The 22,960-nt window shown below is 51.7% G+C and overlaps 7 protein-coding genes across 7 annotated transcripts; 4 read left to right on the plus strand and 3 right to left on the minus strand.

Annotated features, from left to right (window-relative positions):
* Window positions 1–922: 922 nt before the first annotated feature.
* Window positions 923–3,526, minus strand: GLOTRDRAFT_70090 (alcohol oxidase; the record flags this gene model as incomplete). Its single annotated transcript, XM_007863915.1, has 10 exons — window positions 923–1,300; window positions 1,356–1,705; window positions 1,764–1,848; window positions 1,909–2,318; window positions 2,383–2,568; window positions 2,622–2,826; window positions 2,886–2,992; window positions 3,055–3,215; window positions 3,272–3,353; window positions 3,403–3,526. The coding sequence occupies 10 exons, from the start codon at window positions 3,524–3,526 to the stop codon at window positions 1,172–1,174; spliced, it is 1,839 nt and encodes a 612-aa protein (XP_007862106.1). The 3' UTR covers window positions 923–1,171.
* A 1,428-nt stretch (window positions 3,527–4,954) lies between these two features.
* On the plus strand, window positions 4,955–7,557 carry GLOTRDRAFT_35210 (cleft lip and palate transmembrane 1; the record flags this gene model as incomplete). Its single annotated transcript, XM_007863622.1, has 15 exons — window positions 4,955–5,323; window positions 5,376–5,490; window positions 5,548–5,657; window positions 5,686–5,721; window positions 5,777–5,849; window positions 5,904–6,231; window positions 6,286–6,355; window positions 6,480–6,599; window positions 6,660–6,735; window positions 6,790–6,829; window positions 6,881–7,031; window positions 7,085–7,126; window positions 7,184–7,254; window positions 7,313–7,391; window positions 7,444–7,557. The coding sequence occupies 15 exons, from the start codon at window positions 4,955–4,957 to the stop codon at window positions 7,555–7,557; spliced, it is 1,794 nt and encodes a 597-aa protein (XP_007861813.1).
* A 320-nt stretch (window positions 7,558–7,877) lies between these two features.
* Window positions 7,878–10,842, plus strand: GLOTRDRAFT_135997 (uncharacterized protein; the record flags this gene model as incomplete). Its single annotated transcript, XM_007863916.1, has 5 exons — window positions 7,878–8,021; window positions 8,077–8,319; window positions 8,462–9,653; window positions 9,714–10,268; window positions 10,320–10,842. The coding sequence occupies 5 exons, from the start codon at window positions 7,878–7,880 to the stop codon at window positions 10,733–10,735; spliced, it is 2,550 nt and encodes an 849-aa protein (XP_007862107.1). The 3' UTR covers window positions 10,736–10,842.
* Window positions 10,843–10,878: 36 nt separating this feature from the next.
* Window positions 10,879–13,074, minus strand: GLOTRDRAFT_109504 (P-loop containing nucleoside triphosphate hydrolase protein). Its single transcript, XM_007863917.1, has 10 exons — window positions 12,859–13,074; window positions 12,765–12,798; window positions 12,503–12,713; window positions 12,423–12,452; window positions 12,072–12,365; window positions 11,990–12,017; window positions 11,840–11,926; window positions 11,549–11,789; window positions 11,334–11,492; window positions 10,879–11,282 (listed from the first exon to the last, which is right to left on the minus strand). The coding sequence occupies exons 1-10, from the start codon at window positions 12,965–12,967 to the stop codon at window positions 11,006–11,008; spliced, it is 1,470 nt and encodes a 489-aa protein (XP_007862108.1). The 5' UTR covers window positions 12,968–13,074; the 3' UTR covers window positions 10,879–11,005.
* Window positions 13,075–13,215: 141 nt separating this feature from the next.
* Window positions 13,216–15,595, plus strand: GLOTRDRAFT_109505 (MAS20-domain-containing protein). The gene is made up of 9 exons (XM_007863918.1): window positions 13,216–13,356; window positions 13,415–13,603; window positions 13,658–13,773; window positions 13,826–13,852; window positions 14,150–14,168; window positions 14,229–14,353; window positions 14,401–15,006; window positions 15,057–15,155; window positions 15,204–15,595. The coding sequence occupies exons 1-9, from the start codon at window positions 13,236–13,238 to the stop codon at window positions 15,525–15,527; spliced, it is 1,626 nt and encodes a 541-aa protein (XP_007862109.1). The 5' UTR covers window positions 13,216–13,235; the 3' UTR covers window positions 15,528–15,595.
* Window positions 15,596–16,880: 1,285 nt separating this feature from the next.
* GLOTRDRAFT_34455 (acetyl-CoA synthetase-like protein) lies at window positions 16,881–21,036 on the plus strand (the record flags this gene model as incomplete). The annotated part of the gene is made up of 17 exons (XM_007863573.1): window positions 16,881–17,076; window positions 17,134–17,475; window positions 17,537–17,697; window positions 17,750–17,893; window positions 17,934–17,987; window positions 18,053–18,135; window positions 18,192–18,226; window positions 18,305–18,402; window positions 18,455–18,613; window positions 18,712–18,896; window positions 18,956–19,013; window positions 19,067–19,326; window positions 19,391–19,939; window positions 20,049–20,144; window position 20,203; window positions 20,297–20,521; window positions 20,581–21,036. 17 exons carry the CDS (start codon window positions 16,881–16,883, stop codon window positions 21,034–21,036), a joined length of 3,102 nt encoding a protein of 1,033 aa, XP_007861764.1.
* A 1,372-nt stretch (window positions 21,037–22,408) lies between these two features.
* GLOTRDRAFT_27044 (uncharacterized protein) lies at window positions 22,409–22,783 on the minus strand (the record flags this gene model as incomplete). The annotated part of the gene is made up of 2 exons (XM_007863464.1): window positions 22,409–22,539; window positions 22,597–22,783. Coding segments are annotated over 2 exons (318 nt in total), but the record flags the coding sequence as incomplete, so codon positions are not given.
* Between the last annotated feature and the right edge of the window lie 177 nt (window positions 22,784–22,960).

Here is a 22,960-nt window from a genome sequence, read left to right on the forward strand (position 1 = left end):
GGCAGCAGCAGCTTTGGCTATATGTACACTGCGCGCCGCATGTTTGTTGCGCTGAAATATTCTGAGCATTCATCCTGTATCCGGCAGTGAAATACAGTTACAGTAGCGTTCAACGTCTGGCTACCGGTGGGACAATATCGCAAAGGGATACGAAGACCGGAATTGATCAATTACCACCTTCTAGACATTGCAGAACCGTGGTGAGGTCGGCGTCCGGTGTCCAGGGATTTTGTCCGACAACCTTCGCAGCATCAGCCACAATGGATCCGGATACGTAGTGCTCTCCCATTGCCCACCTTCATAGGGTTGCACGAGACAGGCGTGCGTGGAAGCATTCGAAAACGAGTCAGAGGTTTGTTCAAGGCCTGCCTGACCAAAACTATGGTCCATCGGGTGCCCAGTTATTAAGTGCCTCCCCGGGGTCACTTCTCTACATATGCTGCATGCATGAACCACAGTGCCCAAAATATACATTGACCTCGTCTACCAAGTCTTATTTAGGAGCTCGAGGCGCAGTATCAAGCCCATCATTGACACGCCTGGACAAGTGAGTCGTTCACTTGTAACTGATGTATGTATGATGCTCTGCATCTCTTTAGTGTCTCGCAGTTCGGATACATGCGCATGTTTAGTTTCGGTTCTGCACTCGAGTCCAGCTATTGTACACTGATATTAAGGTGGACCGTTGTTGGGGTTAACGGGCATACTTATAACCCTAACCTTAGCTAGTTTGTTCGGCGATTGACTGGCCGACAAAACCGGCGCATCACGCACCCTCGGAGGCGCCGGGCATCCTGGTTATCCGGGCCTCAGACACCGCACAGCAATGCCAGCATTATTGTCGGCGTCAATTTGCTCTTTGCTGGACAACGCGCAATCCGGAATGGAGCCCCAGTCAACGCCCGTGACATTCAACTTTCTAGCGCAAATGAGTCATTGGAGGGAAAGTGGTAACAATACTTCGTGTGATAACAATTACAAGTGCCTAAGTACCTAGATAATGGGACCGAAAACAACAACAAGAATGAAACTGAAGGAGCCCTTTACATGTCCATGCTCGTCCGTTTGCACACGACGAAAATATATGAAGCACAATGAGATCGATGAATGCTCGGCCGGTGATACGTACACTCATGATGCACGAGGATGATCAGATCTCCAGGAGAAGTCATTACCAGTGGAGCCACCAGAACAGGCGATCATACCAGTAACAGAGCTGAGTGCCAGCTTTGATCAAGTCTGCAGCCCTCTCAGCCATCATGTAGAGGGGAGCCTGGGGATGCGCTCCGGGTATGTAGGGCTACGAAGGGACACCTGTCAAGACCACCGCTACGCTGAGATCAGAAAACACTCACGAATATGCTTGCATCCACGACTCTTAGTCCGATAGTGCCCTTAACATTGAGGTCAGGGTCGACGACACCATGGGCCGCATCGCAGGCCGACATGGCAGCCGTACCGACCGGATGCCAGACGGTCGTAGTATGATTCCTGGCATACTGTTCGAGCTCTGCATCGGTAGTCACGTTCCCCAGAGGGGCATATGGAGCGACGATATAATCCTTCCATGCAGAGCCTGTGAGAAACTTCTGGGCTGACTTGATTGCTTGCTTCATGGTATAAATGTCGAAGTCGGAGTTAAGCAGCCCAGCATCGATAATAGGGGCTGCGAATGGATCTATGGAAGCCAGGGTAACGGATCCACCTGCTCATATTGATCGTATTAGAAGTTGTACCGGTACGTACAAGAATCGATTGCTCACGAGACGTAGGTGAAATAAGGTTCGTGACCAGCGTCATCCAATGACCAGTACCAGGATGAGGGTCGGCGATCGAAGCCCAGCCATCCTGACGCGGCGTAAAAATTTGAGAAAACAGTGAGAAGGTGATTTCAGCGAATGTACGCACACACATGATCAGCTCGTAGTGAGGGGATTTCGAGCCAGCGGTGGGATCAGAAACTTTCTGGAAGATCGTGTCATTCTGAGGAAGTCTCAGCCAACCAACGTTGTTCCCCAACGTGTCCACAAAGAGACCCGTCTTGTTCGTCTCCCACTGGTTAAGGTCGGCTCCCGCGACAGCAGCGTCCTCGAAGATGTTGTCAAACGTGTTATTCGAGTTGACTTCGAACAGGTTGGACAAGAGACTGTGGTCCTGCAGGTTCTTGCCGACGTCGGGGAGGTCAAGAACGGGGTTGATGCCCAATGACTGCAATGCTTTCGCATCACCGATCCCGGAGAGCATAAGAATTTGGGGCGTGTTGATAGACCCAGCGGAGAGAATAACTTCTTTAGTGGCGTTAAGGGCATAGAGTGGTCCTGTATTTGAAGGGTGCTACAGTGAGATCGTAGTTTTTGTTGCCGACGGGTAAAGTGGACTAACCTGAAGATGACTGGGCGAACTGTACGCCACGGAAGATGGGGATGTCACCGGTCTTCCCGGTTTGAATAACTTTAGTCACCGTCGTCTGCAAGAGCACATCCAGATTGGAGCGGTTTAGAACTGGCTCCAGATAAGCTGAGGCCGAGCTGCTCCGTTTACCCCCTCCAATAGATGCTTGCAGGAAGCCTTCATAGTTTGTGTGTTAGCCATAAGAAATCATACCTAAGGAAGAGCCGTACCAATACCGAGGGGATTGCCAGAGTTCTGATCCTGGTTGTACGGGAAGTCAGAAGACAGCTCTTTGGTCGTCTGCACGACTTTGTCATCAAGCTCATTTGCGTAGCCGTATACGCTGATCTCCAAAGGACCGTTTTTCCCGTGCAGAGAGGGAGTGATCTGGCCCGACGTGTTATGTCCGTCGGCTGGCGGTGTGAGCTTCTCGTTCTGAGATCAGAGCAGGTTAGCAAGGGAAGATAGGAACGCTAGAGGAGTATCGTATATACCTTATACATGTAAGGCATAAGTCCCAGCCATGACCAGCCTGGATCACCTGTAACTTGTGCAATCCGGTTGTAGTCATCCGCGGCACCGCGAGTCCAAAAGAGCCAGTCTAGATGCAGTTGAGTAATGTACGACAAGCATTGCACGGAGTATCCCGGACGACGGACGTACTTATGGAGCTGGTTCCTCCTACTATCTTGCCACGAGGATACTGTATTACCCGATTGTTGAGACCTGGTTGAGGCGTCGTCGTATAGTTCCATGTATACGCCGTGTCCGGACTGAGCTGTGGAGCTAACAAGGGTATATCCAATTGAGGGTTACCATCCCGCCTGGTCGTCGACACGTAAGCGATGGACGTTTCAGACCCGGGCGTAAGTCTACTCACGCCGCACCAGCCTCAATGACTAGCACCTTTATCTTCGAGGATTCCGTAAGACGGTTTGCAATGACATTTCCAGCAGTACCAGCTACGAAAGATGAGTCCTGCCCCGCAAGCAAACTCCGCTCCCAGCTCACCTCCGACGACGATGTAGTCGTACTGAGTGTTCGGTAGTTTGCTGGGGTCGGTGTAAGTTGTAGCGAAAGTGAAATGGATCAAAAACAGGGAGACAAAGAGCGACGATGAAAGTAACGAATGCATGTTTGGAGCGAACGGAGACGAGGGAGAGAGCAGCGGAGGCTCCAGGCAGGAGCTGCTTCGGTACCGATACGCTCGTCTTAAAGGAAGGAAGGAAAGGCGGGAACCGGCTACACTTGGTCCGCAATGGCTGCCGGCCTCCGAAACAGAGACAGGCAGGGAATGCGACCCATGTGTGCCGGACAGACGTGCCTAAACGGCCCTTAACATCAACCACCATCGAGACGGTTAGCAACAGTGAAGCAACTCAACACGTACCTAGACGTACCCGGGGGTTGATATCTAGATATCCTTGCATCTTGCTAAGCTTTCCTCGTCGCTCATTGGACGGTCGGCACTAGGACACACCATCAGCCCAAAGACGGACGCTTATCAGAAACTGATGGATGGTTCACGAGCCACACTTCCATATATGGGCAGATAAATCTTCGAATATCGCGCACTTCTGCTTTGCGATACGCTTGAATTCCCAAGTACACGATCCAGACTGACCTGATCAATCCGCTAATCCCTCCCGCCACACCGGAATTCAAGGAGAAGGAGGTTCCTGTGCTAAACTCCGCTTGATTTGCTTCCGCCTCCGTCAGACCCCTCACCGTCAGTATATAGGACGCAAAAGGGCACATATCTGTCAATGATAGCCTTGCATGTCTAGCTTGCGAGGATCAGGATATGGTGGTAGGTTGGTCCCGATCGCTAAGTCTGCGAAGACGAGGAGCAGATAGGCAGAGCAGTCGGGACAGGTACACGACAGGTTGCCCCTTGAGACTCCTAGGGACCATCAGATCTAGAAACAGGTGACGTACTCATCTTTGGCTCATGGTATGGGATGGGCCGGGAGATACAAGCTCGAGCGGAAAGCCATGCAAGCCATGCAGGTTACGGGATTGTGTATGGGAAGATCATAGACTGAGAAATATCTTTGAGACAGGAAGTTGGGGTTGCGAAACATAAGCAGACAACATGGATGAGCAATGAGCATTACCAGAGAGATGACGACTCGCTGGCTTGTCCGCTTGGTCGGCCGGTACAAGTCGACCTCGATGTCAGTCGTTGGTGACCATACAGCTCGAAGCTTATATACATCGTCGCCAGAACGCAAAGGAAACTGAGAGAAGCATAATTTCGTCCCACCAGGCAAAGAAGACAACTTGGAAGGCAGACCAAAGGATCGCCACCTGCCACGTGCGTGAACGCGTCTCTTCTTCCCCTGATGCCGTCCTCGACTCAGGCAAGGCCACCTACAGCGGCAGCGGCGGCCCCAGCTCCTAGGAGAGAGGAAGAATCACCATTCCGCAGGTATCTTGGGATAGCGCAGGTAAGTTTGGGTCAAATCGACAAGAAACTTCACATTAAATCCCTGGAATAGCAACTCTTCGTGGTATGGGCTCTATCCCAGCTGGGTGCGTCTTCCTGTACTGCGTTGATAATATGTGTCTAACGAGCACATGGTGTGCAGCAACAAAGTTTATTTCGTCCCGCCTGACACCCTCTGCAAGTCCGCCGACGCCCTCCAGCGTTGTTCCCGATAGCAATACAGACACCCCCGCTCGACAAGTCTCCCCCTTCCACCTGCCACCTGTTCAGGCATACCTAGACCCATCATGGCCTCTTGGGACTCCCATCTCCATGCATGTATACCTCTCCACATCTCCCACAGGCGACGTGTTCTCCAGCAAGTGGACATCTGGCTATAGGGCGGACCGAGACGAGGGTCTACCGAATTTTGTCTGGGAGAATATCACGTTCGGCGATTGGAAGGAGGAAAGAAAGGTTGAATTTGAAGTCAACTTGCCAAAGGTGAGTCTTAGTCTGTGTTTACGCGCTGCAGATTCTTACGAGGGAATGTCAGGCTGTCCAAAACAATGGATCCATGTGGGCCGACATCTTCTTGGTGAAGGGGGGCAGGAGTCCTGATCCCTCAGACTCGGCGTTCGACCCAGCATCCGTTCATCATGTCAGGAAGCGTGCGTATACCCTTCTGAACTGCAGACTGTCATGCATGGACTCTTACCTGACTTTAGTGCTTACGCGGTACATGCCAAAACTTAAGGTTAGAAAGCAAAGGAACCTACTTGCCGACAAGGATGGAGGGCCTGAGAAAGAAGAGGAGGAAGTGAGTATCTTAACATGGGTGGTCAGCACTCTCTGATTGTCTCCAGCCGCAAGCGGACATCATTGTATCACACTGGCATCCGGTGTGTCCTCCTGGATATACTCGTGTCCCGCATATCCATTTACCATTCCGTGCAGAACTTGACTTTGGCTCTTGTATCCGATGCGCCCACACTGCCGTACGGCCAACTGCCTCCTGTTCTGTCTGAGCGTACGTACTACAAAGAATCTCCTACCCTTCCCGTAGACTCATCCTGCCGTACAGACGTCCACCTCGTCCCGGGCTTGCGTGACGACACCGGCACGAAAGGATTCTACAAGCCCATCGTCTTCGCGAACGACTTTTGGCATCTGCGCTCGCAGTACGTTGAAATCAACAGCACGACCCCGACCCTCCCGCTGCAGGTCGTGTTTCAACCCATGTCGTACTTCAAGTTTCAGCTGTTCGCCTCGATGACCCATGGGTTCAACGAGGCTGCGAAACAGCAGGGCGCAGGCGCTGGGGCGGAGTTGGACGAGGTCAAGCGAATGCTTGTTGAGACGAACCCATATTTCTTGGCGCTTACGGGTATAGTCAGCTTGTTGCATACTGTGTGAGTGGTGGTATGGTTGCGTTGAGTGACTTGAAGGTGCTGATCCATGCGCAGTTTCGAGATGTTGGCGTTCAAGAACGACGTCTCGCATTGGCGGAAGAAGCAAGAGCTTGTGGGGGTATCGGTCAGGTATGCCATTTACTCTCGTGTCGGTAATTTGATGACGCGACTGATAGGGTGAATTCACAGGACGGTATGTCGTTGTCACCTTAGCTGCATGAACAATTGTGTTTTAACGCGTCCGACAGATCGTTGCGAACGTTGTGGTCCAACTTATTATCCTGTTGTATCTCCTCGACAACAACGAGCAGACTAGCTGGATGATCCTGTTTGGTCAGGGCATGGGCCTCCTAATCGAAGCATGGAAGGTGCGAATCCTGGTATCGGTCATTCTGTTACAGCATGTATATTTATTGTCTCGTATACAGATAACCAAGGCGGTGGATATCAAGCTGGTCGCTGCGCCGGCAGGGTCACTGTTCCCCTACAAGATCGAGGTTCACGGTATGTAGACACCTCATGTGTATTTGCAACATGGCATTCATGTCTTGATATCAGATAAACATGTATTGAGCGAGGATGAGAAGAGGACGCAAGAGTAAAGCATCTCATACTATCTGGTTGTATATGACCTGACGAGCTCCTCCAGATACGACAAACTAGCTTACCGTTACGTGTCATACGCAGCTATTCCCCTTCTCGCTGCCTACACGGTCTACTCCCTACTCTACGAGTCCCACAGAGGATGGTACAGCTTCGTCATATCCACCCTCACGTCATTCGTGTATATGTTTGGCTTCGTTAGTCTCCTCGTTAGTTGTCCTCCGGATTTCAGCTCACGCGGCGTCTGCAGGCGCAACTTATTCCTCAATTAATCATTAACTACAAGCTGAAGGTTCGTCCGGTCTCGCTTATAGTGACTTGCTGTCCCGAGCTTACGGTGCCATGCCAGAGCGTGGCCCATATGCCCATGAAGGCCATGATCTACAAGACCCTGTCGACGGTTGTCGATGACTTATTCGCGTAAGACCTCCTGCAACACTCTTCACGTTCGAACATTGAACGTGATGCTGCCATACAGATTCTGCATCAAGATGCCTTTTTTGCACAGATTGGCTTGTTTCCGCGATGACCTAGTTTTCCTTGTCTTCCTATATCAGGTGAGACTGAGTTCACTCCGCAAGCGAGAAGGGCAGCTGATGTTTGTCGTAGCGGTGGATATACCGAATTGATCCGAAGAGAATCAACGAATATGGGCAGGTGATGGAGGGCGAGGATGCGGGCGAGGAGCAGCAGCTTGCGATCGAAACGAAAAAGACAAAGTAGGGGGGTGGAGGAGTGGGTCCGTATTTTGATTTGGGATGAGTGATAGAGCCTTCCGATGTACGTTACGACAACGTCAAGCTTTATATACTGGATGCATTTGTCACGGAACGGCACTTGAGAACGACGCCCGAAACAAGTCATGTTATACACTGCCCTTGTCATGCGAAGGATGAGCGTCTTCTATGGGTGACTCGGCTCTCGGGATCTTTACATAGGCGACAACTCTGCTCCGATCTCAGCGCAAACCCGAAGTCAGTGCACGCTCTTCTTCAGGCCTGGCAGTCCGCGTCTGCTTTGCGTAACCGTCCATCCGCTCGTTCATGGCGCCTTCGCAAGATGCTGCTATGTATGCGTGCAAGTGCCTGAACGTACGCTGCCGCCCGCAGCCTCCGTCTGGGTCGCCGCCGGAGGTGCAAGACTCGCACTTTTTCCCGGTCTATGTCGGCGACGAAGGTATCACGATTGTGGGTTAGAGAGAGGCGCTGTGCGAGTTTGTCTGGTGTTCACTCGGTCTTGCAGGCTCATAATCAAGTTACACTAAGGAAGCGGACCAAGGTGTTCAAGGACGAAGATAGATCCCGATGGATCCGGTATATGTCCTTGACCTGCTTGCTATGCGAGGCTCTGGTATACCGTGTGCTGCAAGTGGTGCCACCGGAGGCCGAAGGAAATGAAGGTCCCGTACTACCAAGCGAAGGCTGGGCAGAGGAAGAACCGCTGAAGAGTTCCAGCGGATGGGTCGAGGTTCATAAGCAATGCTTGGTATGTCAAGCCCTGATTGATTACTTTGCAAAGCCGGGCAGCAAACGTGCGCTTCCATGGCTTGTCTGCTTCATTGGCATTGATTTAGAGCATCCTACCATACTGCCTAAGTGTCACTTACTTACTGACCTTTTATTGTTAGACCGGAGAGGCTGTACGTCAGCTTGAAGCGTCCCCGTCGTACTCGACGTTATTCCGAATCATTCTTCCTGCTGAAATACCTTCTTCACCCGTTGATCCACTACTTAAACCCTCTACGCCGCCACCACCCCCGTCGCCCGCCTCTCGAACCTACTTACCCCCTCTGCCACCCATCTTCCCCCCGGCGCCTTTCACGCCTTCCCATCCTACATTCTCCCATCTTGCCTCGTTCGCCCGGGAAGAATCTACCAGGATACGCTCACAGGCCGAGGAGTATCTCGCCACAGTCACGCAAGCCAAGGTAGACGAAATAAACCGCCTCGAAGAGGATCTCCGGCGACAAGTCGAGCTATTATGGAGGAAATTTAGGAAAGAAATCCTGAAGATCGAGGTCGAGGTAGACGGCGTGAGAGATAAGCCTCTCGGCCGCAGAAGGAATAGCGGCAGTCGCGCTAGGTCTAGTTCCTCTGGCCCTAGAGCAGTCAATGGAACAGTGCCCGTGTCTATACGGTCATTCGTTCCTGCTCACAGTTTGTCCTCGACCAGCAGAGTGTCAAGTCCGCCTCGTCCACGTGCACCGTCCGCTCTATCTACGTCCTTGGCTTCATCCTCTTTCCAGCACCCGCGAGCGCAAGAAGACTGCAGGTCATCTGAAGCTCGCAGTCAAGGCTTACAGTCGGCCGTTGCTGATGAGACGTCTTCCGAGGACTCGCTGGGCGACAATGCAACCAATGGACGCGGAATACCGTCTCGGGCTAGGTCGCAGTCTGTTCCTACTCGCATCAAAGGCGATCCTAGCAACAGTATTCTCTCGCCTTTCCATAGAAATATGGATCCGTCCAAGGACGTTGCCACAAGCTTCCGGTATTTCGCTAACCTGGACGAACATATGGGAACTTCCGAGCCGACTGAAGGTGGAGCGGTTGAGCAGACGAAGGCCCCCGGCAGTCCCAAGGGAACCAAAGCGGATGCAAATAACGTGGACAAAGGGGAGGGGACCAGTGCGCTTCCTCAAGCTCGGAAGTCTCGGTCGAAGAGCAGGACACGAGATGGTAGTCCCTCTAAGGAGGACGACTTGAAGACGAGACGAAAAGTGACATTCAATGTGGAGCCTGCTGTCGTAACGATCACGAGAAATGTGACTGCTGAGAAGGAAGCTCAAGAAGCCTCTCGGGCGCAGAAACGGACGGAAGGTATATCAAGTCGCAATGAGATCTGGGGGCATTTAATTAATGTGATACGCTTTGATGTAGACATGATATTCGACCTTGATGACGACGTGGACGGACAGACCTCAGATGGCACGGCCAGTCTACCTCTCAATGAACCTGTTCGTGCACCTGCCCGTCCTCGTGGCCGCCCACGCAAATCAAGCGATGAGGGATTACCTCAGTCTTACTCAGTCTTGCGCCCTGCGTCCTTACCAGCTCCTTCCAATGTTCGACCTGTCCCAGACGAAGAACGGACGGCGAGCCCCCGGTCCCTCAAGGACGATGCACCCGTCTTGGAAGGGCGGAAGGCACGGTCAAGACGAACCAGTGATGAGGGCGAGGGGGATAGTCCGCTGGACCCTCATGAAGCAGAGATATTGAAGTTGGTGGCCGCGGACACGCCGAGTCATCGGGGTGCATGGAAGAAGGATAGCAAAGCGTGGCAGACGTTCGTTCGTAGGCAGGATCGAAGATCGAAGATATCCAGCGCGGCTGCTATCTCGGAGGAGAACGAGGATGAAGATGAATACGAGGAGGAAGCGGACGCAGGGATTTTTGATGATTTCGAGGATCCATCGGAAAGTGATGATTTGGATGGTGGGTCCAACGTATCAGTCGAAGAGCCCTATATTAACCCTTTCCCCTCAGACGGGTCTTTCGCGGATTCGAAGCCACCTCGTCTTGGTTCATCTATGCCTATAGCTATCGGCCCACTATCAAGATCCAAGAAGGTACTCGGTATACCGTCGTATCAACCAAAGACATCATTATCGGATCGTCCAGGGGTGTTGGTACCTCCCCTCCCGCCCAACCAGCGGAGAAGGAGCAGTGGAGAGTTCTCTTCCTCTACATTGCGCAAGGCCTCGTACGCTGAGCGCGATCGGATGCGGAATATGGATCCAGGAGCCCTCGACTTTGCCGCTGAGGACGTTGATGAGGATGAAGACACTGATAATGACAATATCCCTCAAGTGGGAAGCGTGGGTCGGCAGCGAGCGCTGAAGATCTTGGAAGCCCGAAGTAAAGTGCCCTCTGCAAGCATGTGGCGCAGTCTAGCCGAATGAGCGCGAGCCGGTCAATGTGTGTACCTCTATGTAACTTACTGTGCTCCGACGTAATACTGTAGGCAAAGGTGTAGCGAAGGTCGCGTCTTGGTAATTCTTAGGTGAACCCTAACCTTGCCTTGGGCAGAGGAGCCAAGGTCTAGATGAATCATGAATGCTACGCAGCCGTGCGACGAACTGGCTTCTGAAGTCCCTGATGTTTTATTGACCTACGCACTGAACACGGTCGCAACCATCGTACATACAACCTTCATACCACTAGGCCGCTCTCTAGAACATGAAGGACCTGCCCAGGCTAGCTGCAGCTGAGGCCATCGACCGAAGATTTCCTTCTCGAAGCTGCTGCATCTGTACCTGCATTTCGGGAGACGCAGCATCAAGCGCTCGCGTAGGAGGAGAGGCGCGTGTGACGGGGCTATAGCTTCGGTAGCTAGGCTGCTTGCCAAGCTCCTTGCGCAGTTTCGCGATTTGTTGCCTTATGACAGTAGCGAAATCGAGCTGGCTGTCTTTCTCCCTGTCGCCGACGAGTAAGACCAGAGTAGACACGCTATGCGGGAGTTAGCAGAGGTCCGTGCATCAAACGAGGAGATGGACGGACAATGCTTCTTTCAAGTAGGCAAAGCTGAATTTGTCCGTCAATTTGGCGATTTCGTAGACCAAGTCGTCAGGGAAGTCAACAGCTTTGTTCCTCTCAAGCTTCTTCTGCCAGTACTTGCAGTAGAGGGTCCGCTCTTCGAGATCCGGATCATCGAACAGACTGCATGGACAAGAGGTCATTTGAGCATGTCTCCCACTGGAACGCAGTGTCCTTACTATTTCCGGTCAAAGCGGCTAGGTCTGCTCGCTAAGGCGGGGTCAAGTCTCTCGACATGGTTTGTTGTGCCTATGAGCAGGAGACCGTCGTTGCCCTCCAGGCCATCGATTTGGTTGAGGAAGAAAGACCTGTTACTCTCATTGATCAAGCTATCCAAATCTTCCATTATGACGACACAAGGCGCTAATTGGCGCGCTTTGTTGAATACCAACGCCATGGAGGCCTCTTCTCCCATATAACCTAGAGATGGTGGTCAGCATTGCTCGGTTGGAGGCTGACTCGATATATACTTTGGAAAGACTTGACGTAGAGCGGGAGGTACCCCTTCTCTTCGCAACCCTTCATGATGGCTTTGATACTGACTGTCTTACCGTTCCCTAAGTAAGGACAACCCCTTTAAACAACGCCTCTACTACATTGATCTTGCGCGGAGGACATACCTGGGGGACCGTACATGATCAATCCTCGCTGGGGCGCGAAACATCAAACCAGGCGGAGTCTAGGAGTTGTAGGAGCACTGACTTTCCATGGAATAGCAAGCTCCTTGTAGAGATCTTCTGATGAGAAGAAGCCAAAGATGTCTTTTTTAAGAGATGTCTTGAACTCTTCCTTTAGTATGACATCCTTCCAGTCTGCCTTCTGTACTTCGGCCCAGAGACCCCCATCTTTCCGCCAGTAGCCTTGATTGAAGACCCAGATTTCTTCGTGAACTTCCGTGCTCCATTTGCCAGCTTCCAAAAGAAATTCTCGCATAGCAGCCTCAGAGCAGTCGTACAAAAGATAGTTCTGCTGCTTGAGGATGTACGAATCATACCACTGAGATCCAAGGTGAACGATGATACCCAGAAGAGGCTACGGTGCGAATCAACGGACCTTAGTGGTGTACAAGATGAACTCGTTATTCTGAAGGACCTTCAATATGACACCATAAGTGTGCGCAGAATTGCACTTACATTCCAGAAGACCTTGAATGAACCGAAGAAGACCTCGTCCAAGAGAACGCCAGGCCCAGCAGCAGATCGACGTGCCAGAGGTATGAATAACAGATTAGTTATCACGTCCGACGGCGCGATAGGTTCCGCACGGGCACCAGGGTAAAGGAGGACATCGGAGGGCGTCAGAACCAACGAGTGATCAGGGTACAGCTTTCGCAGCGCATTCGTGCTGAAGAGGGAATGAGCGACGAGAAGGATCCGGTAGAAAGCATATAATTACCCATATAATTCAGGCCCGCTCCGTTTACCGGAAGCTGCGAAATCACAACCAGAATATGTCAATACTCAACCGCAGGAAAGCAAGAGGCACATACCTTGGTCCATCCAATAGTCGTACAATGGATCTGCGCTGCTTACAGCGTCGTTGTCGCATACTTCTTTGAAGGATACTTTGATGAATGCGTCTTCTACGTTGGAGGGCATTGCTGCACTTATGCTGTTGAATCCCTTGCGACTACGGCTTTAGAGAGAGGTGTAGTGAGCTCGCAGCTGTCCTGAGCTGCCGAGTACGTGCTGCTGCGGCAAGCAGCATGAAACCACGGTATCGGTGATCGCATTACGGGCAGCTGAACGAAGACCGGGAAAGCACTGAGAAGACTGTGAACAGGCGCCCGCCACACGTGCGGGATGCGTGGGACGTGGAAGGCATCGCGCCGGTGGCGCGTCATCCCAAACTTTTCCGACGTCGACCATGACGAGGACATCGACCGTACTCACCGTCGCCGGTGTCACGCTCATCAGCGGGGTACTTGCCTATGCTGTCTACTTTGACTACAAGCGCAGGAACGATGCGACTTTCCGGAAGAAGCTGCGTAAGTGTCGGTCGTGTTTCATTGCCACATCTCTTGTAAACACCGGTCGCGCGCTCAGGCAAGGAAAAGAAGAAGGTCGACAAGCACTTAGCTCGGTCTCAAGGAGATGCCTCTGCCTCCCTTAGCCCTCAGGAGCTTCGTCAGGCCTTGGAAAAGGTCCGGAGTGAGGACATGCCAGTTTCGTCTGAGCAGAGGGAGCAATTCTTTATGACCCAAGTGGGTATGGGAGAGCAGCTCTGCACTCAAGGTGAGTCGGGAATTTTTTGTTGTATGCGTGCAGTCATGTCATGTCTTTTGTAAGGTCCTGCCTTCCATCTTCCTGCCGCCCTCTGTTTCTACCGAGCACTCCGGGTTTACCCATCCCCGGTTGAGCTCATTGTCATCTATCAGAAGACCGTGCCAGAGCCCGTGTTCAAGGTATGTGGTTCACCTCTTCTTTACAGTCTCTTCGCTCACACGTCTTCTCTAGATTGTCATGGACTTGATGAACATGGACGTAAGTGAGCCTTCTTCGTCATCGGGGGGTTCGGCGCAGCAGGCGAGCAATTCTGAGGATGAGGAGACGACCAGCCCCGTCAGGAGCGGCCCTCCTTCAGAGACGTCTTCGCACGAGTGGGACAGAGTGACAGACCCGGGGAGTCAGACGCCGGCAGCATGAAGTCCTCGGAGTGGACCGTCGTTCATAGTTCGAGTCTCTCCCATACCTTCGTGTCCCTACTCCTACCTTGCATATCTACAGTACTGATTTACTCTTCAATGTATATCAATCGTTTTCGCCTGTTCCCGCGTGCAGGTCAAGGAACGTGTCGAAGGTGAGCTCGATTGACACCATCATCGAGCTTGGACTGAGCACCTCTCGTGCTGTTCCGTAGGTTACTATAGTACTTTCCCTCCAAAGGACATGAACGTGAAAGTTACTCAGCGGGATATCGGTGAAGGCAAGAGAAAGATCCTTGCCGCAGCCAAAGACTTCAAAGCTGGTGATGTTATATACAAGGTAGTGTCTTCCTTCATACATCGACGTTGCTTAGACATGGGATGCAGGAACAACCAGTCGTCGCTGCTCTTGACCTGGATCTTGAAGGCAAGGGCACACATTGTTCACATTGTCTGCGCCAGATCCAAAAGGGCATGGCCATACCTGCCGAGGATGACCGGTTGGGTGCTGTGTACTGTTCTAAGGACTGTCAAGTGAAGTCTAAAGTCCAGTATCAGAACATCCTGTTTGGCTCGGAACCCCTCTTGCCACCAGAACTGGCGCCTGACATGACTAATCACGAGGAGAGGAAGAAAGCGCAGGAAGCATTCGTCGAGTACCTCAGAAACAGAGGGAAGGCTGTTCCACTCCTTGTTTCCAAATTCTTGGCACGTCAGATTGCGCATGAGACGGCAAAGATGGTTCCTGGGACCTCTCCACTTGCTGCCGAGCCTGTAACGGATGGAGACTACACGCTTTACGACCATATCGAAAGACTACGCTACCTAGAGACTACCATTCCTGAAGAAGAGGTTGGACTTGTTTCGGAGGTGCTGAAGAACGCGCTGCCTGGCATTGAGTCCTTTTCGTCTGATGAAAGGCAAGCTATCCTCGCCGGTAAGATGGCATACAATGCTATCGGTGTTTGCCCAGGTGGAGGTAGAGATGATAAGGTAAGGTCTTTTCATGGCAAGCCGCAGAATTCGATCTAAGAATGTGGTAGCCCGCGCCAACGGATCGCCCTGAGGACCAAGAAAGAGCAAGGACACCATACGGCACCTCAAGGCAGATAGGCTGTGGCTTATATGCGGTATCATCCTATGTACGTATCCGTTACAATCTGAGATCAGCCCCATCTAAACTTGTTTAGATTAACCACTCCTGCGACCCGAACGCGCGTCCATCATTCGGCAGTGGGACTGCAGAACTGACCCTCATCGCGAACCGCGATATCAAGGAGGGAGAAGAAATAACAATCGCCTATGTAGACGTCTCCCAGCACCCCGGCGAGACACCCGTCGAGGCCCGGAGACGCCGTCGCATTGAGCTCGCCCGAGGCTGGAGATTCGCTTGCACGTGCCCCAAATGCATGTCTGAAGGCGCGATGGAAGCCAATGAGAGGGACAGCGATGTGCCCGACCAAAAGGACGAATCGAAGGTCGAGGCGGTTGTCCAGCGCCTCGAAGGCTCGTGAGGTGTTACTTGCCTTCGAGTGAACAATTGCAGTAAACTATCTCTCGCATAATACACTTGCAGTTTTACCGCCGCACCATGCTCAATGTGCAATCTCATTTGTTTCCCACTGCTCTATTCTAGCCTGCGACGGAAACGTCTTCCGTATGCCGGTCAGGCAGGTATTTCTTTGCAGCTAAATATGAAGGTCAGGATGCCGGCACGATCCCCCCCCTTTTTTTTTTCGGAGTTGTCCTATCGCAATCGCAATTTTCTCTCACCAAGCACAGGCACTTTCAATCAAACCCTGGAATAGGACACATCAACGCATGAGGGTTCCCGGTGCTCGTTCGGGCCTCGAAGCCTCACCAGTGCTAAAGGAGTACCCTCGGCCAAGCACTTCAATTCGTCGAGCAGTCACGTCAAAAGGAAAGAGCGAGCGGGGACAAGAAGATGTAAGTCGAAGCCGTTGTCCCCTTCCCTATGATCTCATGAAGATTAATTCCAAGTTCAGCGCCGCCCCCTGGGTATCGCTGTATGAAAGGAAAGGCTATTCCTACTTTGTCTGGCCGCATAAAGGAAGGTAATCACGATGGCATGCGTCGCTAATATTAATGGGAAGTTATCGCAGTCTACGATTAGGCCATTACTCATCTTTCCGCTGGAGGCGGAGCTTGTAGAAAGTCACCTCGCTATGGAGACGAGAGCCAACGGGAGACTAAAATCGTGCCTTGGCTTGCAGTGGCAATCTCGTCTGACCAGGAATGACCGCGCACTATAAACTGCCGCACCGAATACGTGTGTCCGTACAGGTTGGTCCTGAGATCTACGTATCACTTTGCAAGGTCAGTAGAACTGTCTATTTGAAAGGACCTTCAACGGCTTACTGTGTGTCCTCTTTCGGATCCACTAAAGGCAAAGGAAAGATTCATTCAGCAGACCACGACACTTCTGGTACAGACGGTTGATTTTGAATGACTCGCAATTCTGCTATGTAGTCAGATAAGATACCTCGTACACGCCCTTCGATTGGAAATAGCCAGTCTGACGGATACTTTGAACACGATGCCGCAATGCGCCGGACTTCTCGAAACTCCGTGGGGAGTCAATGCTGATGATCCGGAACATATGTTCGAATGCCTTGTTCAGAATAGGAACAGATAACCAGGTGCGCGCGTTCTCGCCTACACCATGCATATATACCTTCCCACAGAGCGCATCTACCATGCCCACTGTTCTTAGTATCTCGGATCCAACGATTGTATCTTGAACTATGCCGACCCATCGTATCCTTCCTGCTCCTCCCCAGACACAAGCACGAAATTGCACGACCTTTCATCCCCCGCCTATGGATGGCTCCCTCTCGATGGCCGCGATGTATGACTGGCACTACGAGAATAGTCCTAACCATCGGTTATTCATCTTTGCACGGGAAGACGGGACGATACAGACCATATACTGGTTTGAAGCCGTGCAAGCACTCTATGTATGCGCCAAACTGGTGAGAGATCGGATGGACTGGCAATCAGGCAGGAATACGTCGCAAGTGATTGCAATTCTTGCGCCTTCGGGTCAGTTATGAATGCTTCTTCTTTTCGCTGCCCTAGAAGTCAGGCTCTAACATTGAGTAGACTCAATTCCGTATTTTATGACCGTGATGGCCATTATGTATGCCGGATACATCGCCTTCCCGGTATCGCCTCGTAACTCCCCTGCGGCAATAGCGCACCTGATCAGCAAAACTGACATAAAGCACATTCTCGTGGGCCGCGAGAAAGCCATGGAAGATCTCGCAAGGGAGTCCTTGGGAGTTCTGAAAGCCCACTATTCCGGCGTAGCCATTCCGGAGACCTCGCTCATGTTTCTCTTCGAGGAACTCTTTCTACCTTCACCGAAGGCTTTGAAACGAGAGGATGTGCCGTATGACCACAAGGATCCCGACGAGATAGCTGTGATCCTACACTCGTCAGGTAAGCCACTCATGGGACAGGGGAAGCTACAAGCACAATCCGATTGACTGCTATAATGTAGGATCCACGGCTTTCCCTAAGCCTGTCCATTGGACCCAGCACCGCCTCTTACAGATGTCCCTCATCCCCTGGTTCGGCGAACGGGATCTGACAAACCAGGTGTGGTCTTTGCATGCAATGCCTATGTATCATGGCATGGGTGCCTGCCAGATTTTTTGGACTGTAAGCTACTGCCTCAGATGCACCCGTCTAATATAGATCAGCTGGGAAATAGGCAACCACCGGCCACGTTCTAGCTTATTTTGAGCCCAAATCGCCAGCCCCAACCCCTACGCCAGATTCCCTCTTCGATGGGGCTAGGAAAACGAATAGCGATGTCATATTTTGCGTACCGTCGTTTGTGGAAGTGTGTTCCCCAGTGATCATCTCTGTGAGTCCGGCGATTCATTCCTGATTAGGAATGGGCGAAGAACCCCGACTACGTGGAATGGTTGAGTACGCGCACTGGCGTGGTAGGTTTGCAAATTTTATTGCTGCTTGCAATAATGCGCGATTACTGATCGGCACGCATGTAAAGTTGACAGGCGGAGGGCCGCTGAATAAGGAATGCGGCGATTATTTGACATCGCAAGGAGTGTCGATCTTCATACTGTATGGCGCGTAAGTGGTTCTCTTCTCTTGGGTAAGCGGGAGGCCCATAACCAGGCATGGATCAGAACCGAAGGCGGCATGATGAGCACCGTCCTCCCGGGTAAGTCACAGTTGAATATCCGTATCGCATTGTGCACGACTCTTCGTTCATTGTTGCTGTCCGGTGGGCCATTGAAAGGCGATGTCGGATATGACTGGGAATACTTCAAATTTCCTGGCCTGGTTACTCCTCACATGGTACCCCAGGGAGATGGGAAATTCGAATTTGTGATGGTCGTAAGTAGCTTCGGTAACAATATTCCAACGAGGTTGCTACTTAGTGGTCTAGGAAAACGCGGTTTGCACACCGAGCGTGATCAATACTAAGGTCGGCGGAGTGGATGCATACGCGACTTCTGATCTATTCGTACCTCATCCGACCATGCCCGAGTATTGGAAAGTATTTGGACGCTCAGATGACCAGATTATTCATAACACTGGCGAGAAGGTGAGCAGGCGGCTTTTATAGCTGTACAAGACTCAGTCTGAATAGGGTCCTGCTTGAGACCAACCCGAGCCCATTAGGTTAGTGATCAAGCCGTACAGCTGGTGGTGATTCTCAGGCTGAAGCAACGTGCAGAAAATATGTTGAACCAGGATCCTCACGTTCTTACTTCAGTCATGTTCGGACGAGGACGGTTTCAAGCGGGCGTGTTGATTGACCCGAAGCCTCGGTATAAATTCGTGCCGTCCGACGAATCCAAGCTCGCGGAGTACAGAAATATGATCTGGTCCGCTCACTTCTTGCATAAACTTCACTCTATGTTACTAGCATGCGCTATGCCTCCAGGCCAACGATCGAGAAGATGAATGCATACGCACCTCAACATTCACGGTTGTTCAAAGAGGTGAGGGACTCCATACTGTGCAACATCGGTCTGACTCACTGATGCCGCCAAAGATGATCACCGTGAGCAAGCCGTCAAAACCATTCACATACACCGCAAAAAATACCCTGCGACGACAAGTTATAATTTACGAGTATCAAGACGAAATCGATGCTTTGTATGCCAAGCTCGAGGAAAGTACCCAGTCGAGCATACCACCTCCGGCGGATTGGGATCTTGCGAGCGCGACCGAGTTCGTACGAGCAGTGGTGAATAAGGTCTTAATTCACGGTGTTGAGGATGGCGACGACATATTCCACCATGGTTGCGATAGGTAATGCACGCCTCCTTGGCTATCTGTATGTACCACCTGCTGACTGAAGATATGTCGAATACAGCCTTCAAGCGACTTGGATCCGTAACTCGCTGCTGCGTGCGCTACATGACTCCGCCCACATCAATACCATGTCCATCAGCCACAACTTTGTCTACGATCATCCATCTATACATCAACTCTCCCTGTTTCTGAAGGACACTGCTGCCGGAACCAACAGTCAGGATGGAGCGTCTGTGGCTTTCAAAGCCGAAACCATGCGCAGAATGGCGGAAGAGTTTAGCACAGACTTCCATGTCCACACAGCTAATGGCAACTCTGTAGCTCCCCCGGCCAGTGTGGTATTGTTGACTGGATCGACCGGCAGTCTGGGGTGCCATATTTTGACAAGTCTGGTTTTAGATCCTGATGTCCAGCAGGTTTATGCGTTGAATCGAGCCGCTGGAGACGGTACTGCACTCGTCCTTAGACAGAAACAAGCTCTCCTGGATCGTGGTTTCCATCCAAGTATTTTGGACTCTCCCAAGGTCATTTTGGTGGAAGGCAAGGATGCGGAAAAAGGTCTCGGTCTGGAGCCCCGACTCTATCAAGAGGTGCGCATCATAAGAACACCGTGAGTTGAGTGTTTACAGACTATTTTCCAGATCCAAGATAACATCACACATGTTATCCACAATGGTCAGCTCATTGAAGCCAAGCGTTGTCTTCGGTCCTGACTTTAGTGTCTTCTCAGCATGGCGTGTCGACTTCAACATCGCCTTGAACTCATTCAAGCCCAATATTGGGGGACTGCGGAATCTGATAGACCTGTCGCTTAAGTCACCTCTGCCCATACCTCCCAGATTCATCTACACCAGTTCAATCGGCTTGTTCCAGAGTAGGTTTAGTTCCTTGCTGCGTTTCCGTGCGCTGAAAGCATATTGGCTTGTCCTTGCACCCAGACGTCCATGGCAATAACACCCAATTGGAGGAACCCGTCAAGCCTGAGATAGCCGTCGGTACCGGATATACCGAATCTAAATGGGTATCAGAGGAAATCCTCCTGAAGGCAGCCGCTCACACAGCCTTGGACCCAATGATCGTCCGAGTGGGACAAGTATGTGGAGGCTCTGATGGTGCATGGAATGTCCAGGAATGGTTCCCTTCAATAGTACAGTCCGGTCCTATTCTAAAATGCCTTCCCGAAGATCAGAGAGTCGGTCTATTTCACTGCACCTTCTCAAGTTCAAGCAGAAATGTACTGATTTTCTCAAGGTTGTGACATGGATACCGACTCCACTCACGGCAGCAGCGATCATCGACTTCCACAAGGCACCTAGTGTGCCACGAATAGTGCATCTAATTCATCCACGCCCTGTATCCTTGTCATCCTTGATGGATACCCTGTCAAAAGAGCTCAACGTGCCGATTGTACCGTACGCGGACTGGCTAGGAAGACTCGAGGCAGTAGCCGAATCATCCTCGAAGACCTCTGGGACAATGCAGACAGTGGATGACATTGTTCGGCGTTTGCGAGCTACCAGGCTACTTCCTTTCTTCAAGAGTTTGCGTGAGGCTCCCGGTGGGAACGCTTTTGGCTTTCCTGATCTATCCAGTACAAATGCTGTATCGGCCTCTGCTACTCTCGCGGATGACGACTTAGAAAGTATAGGTCCTGCGGATGTCAAAAACTGGCTTGCCTACTGGAGTAGGAGCAATCTATTTTCCTAGGTGTATAATGCGAAGCTCAAGGTGTCAACCTATGAAGTGTCGTTCCTGTGTATAGATACATTCATGTCCTGGGTATGTCAAGAGAAAAGAACATAAGTGGAATAGAGCAAGCCAATGGCCAAGCGGCGCTTGGGTGTGGTGGTAGTAGAATGTACAAGTGATAAGGAGAGTGACACAACGAAAAATCCCAATGAAGACCGTAAGACAAGACTATGGGGAAGAGCGGTATGGGTCAGCCCTACGCATCTGGAGGAGTGGTGAAGCCCGTGCGGAATCGGTTGTAGAGATAGTCAACGCCAGGTATTTTCCCGTGCCACTGGTTGTGTAGCAAAAAGCAATTGCAGCACTTCCCAGCCTGGCGTCCTCTCATCGCAACACCTGCACCCACGGCTGCGAGTAAGTACAGTCTGAAGTTCTGCACCCCTGAGGCTTTGAGATCCTTCTCGATGTCGCGCCCAGTGAATGTCTCCATGACCTCTTGGATCTGCTTTTTTGGAGGGCAACTTTTTCCTGTCAAGCGAAGCCATTCAAGAGCCCAAGCCAGTGGAAGGAAATGCTCCGGGACGCTGTGTATCTTCTTCTCGTCTATAGCCTGATGTGCTGGCAACTTCAGCTCACAGGGAATATCGGTACCGGTGCCCTTCTTCGCCTTTTTCTGCGCCTTGTTGGGTTGCAGACTGGCGGAAGGGGGACCGCGTGAAATGTTCTCCGGGGAAGTTGTCTCCGTATTCAAGTTCATCGCTATCCTCTGACGGGCACTCAGCGCCTTGAGTCTCCCTCGCACATCGACGGCATTGGATCCGCGGGGTGCACGGCCCGAATCCGGAGACGAAGGCGCCAAAGGGGTGATTGTATGTGCTCCTGCAGGGTTACCCTGTTTGGTCTGGGATCCACCGTCTCCGCTAGCTGAGAAAGCACGTAGCTTGGAAAGTCCAATGTTCGCACTGGGAAACGCAGGCCGATCACGTGCGGCGAGAAGGGGTCGAATTGACTGAACTGAACGTCGAGGGCTGAGCAAGGTTGGAGTCTTGCCGTGAGAAACAGGAGTCGAAGTAGCCAGTCCAAGAGGTCTGGCAATGGTTCTCCCCGAAGGAGAGAGTGCATTGCAAAGCTGTTTCGCTTGTCTGTCCATCTCAGGAGGCCCATCCTCAAGGGGCCATTTTAGAGGATTCTCATTGCACATGTCTTGCTCTTGAGAATTTGTCACGCCAGATGTCGGGGGAAGAGATCTTATTGATATTGCCAGGGTGTTCTGAGAGAATGCTCGCGAAGCTCTCAGAGGAGAGGGCATAACCGGCTTCGAGGGAGAGAGTACGGAGTCCCAGTCGATAACATCCGAGGCCTGAATCCTGATGGGGACCGACAGTCTTCTGGGCGTGACGAGAACCACCCGATACAACTTGGTCCGTAGGATATAGGCGGCACGGGCAAAGTCGGAATCCCCAGTGATGAGTATCACCGTGGCTGGAGGCCGGTTCTCTACCGCAAAAGCAAGCATATCCGCTGAGCATCATACAATATGAATCAGCACTAATCTAATCACCATCCGCGAGAACCTACTTATCATGACTTTGTCGGCAATATCCTTCTCGCCTTTATGTGGAGTATCGATGAACTGGACGCCGCAATTCTGCAGGGTTGCACGAAATCTCTTCGACTTGGCTTTGGACGAAAGAAAGACCTCGTCGGCGTAGGCGTTAAACATCGTGATGCTGCCATACCCAATGGCAACACGACGAATGTTGTCCGTCAAGACGCATGCATCCACACATGGTGAAGGAGCACAGTTCTCTGCCAAATACGAGAGTAAAACATGATCACGTACTGAAGAGGGGCAAAGGCCTACCATAATCCCAAAAGATTGCCGCGCGGTTCGAGTCATCACGGGGACCTGGCATCGTCTCAGTCAACTGTAGTAAATAGA

This window comes from Gloeophyllum trabeum, assembly GCF_000344685.1.
Source record: "Gloeophyllum trabeum ATCC 11539 unplaced genomic scaffold GLOTRscaffold_00002, whole genome shotgun sequence".
NCBI lineage: Eukaryota > Fungi > Basidiomycota > Agaricomycetes > Gloeophyllales > Gloeophyllaceae > Gloeophyllum > Gloeophyllum trabeum.

Coding starts and splice junctions, on each gene's coding strand:
- GLOTRDRAFT_109505 (XM_007863918.1), top strand. CDS start 13,236: ATGACGAGGACATCGACCGTACTCACCGTCGCCGGTGTCACGCTCATC. Junction 13,604..13,657: donor AGAGCAGCTCTGCACTCAAG/GTGAGTCGGGAA, acceptor GTCTTTTGTAAG/GTCCTGCCTTCCATCTTCCT. Junction 15,156..15,203: donor TATATGCGGTATCATCCTAT/GTACGTATCCGT, acceptor AAACTTGTTTAG/ATTAACCACTCCTGCGACCC.
- GLOTRDRAFT_109504 (XM_007863917.1), bottom strand. CDS start 12,967: ATGCCCTCCAACGTAGAAGACGCATTCATCAAAGTATCCTTCAAAGAA. Junction 11,790..11,839: donor CTACGTCAAGTCTTTCCAAA/GTATATATCGAG, acceptor CACCATCTCTAG/GTTATATGGGAGAAGAGGCC. Junction 11,493..11,548: donor AGCCGCTTTGACCGGAAATA/GTAAGGACACTG, acceptor TTGTCCATGCAG/TCTGTTCGATGATCCGGATC.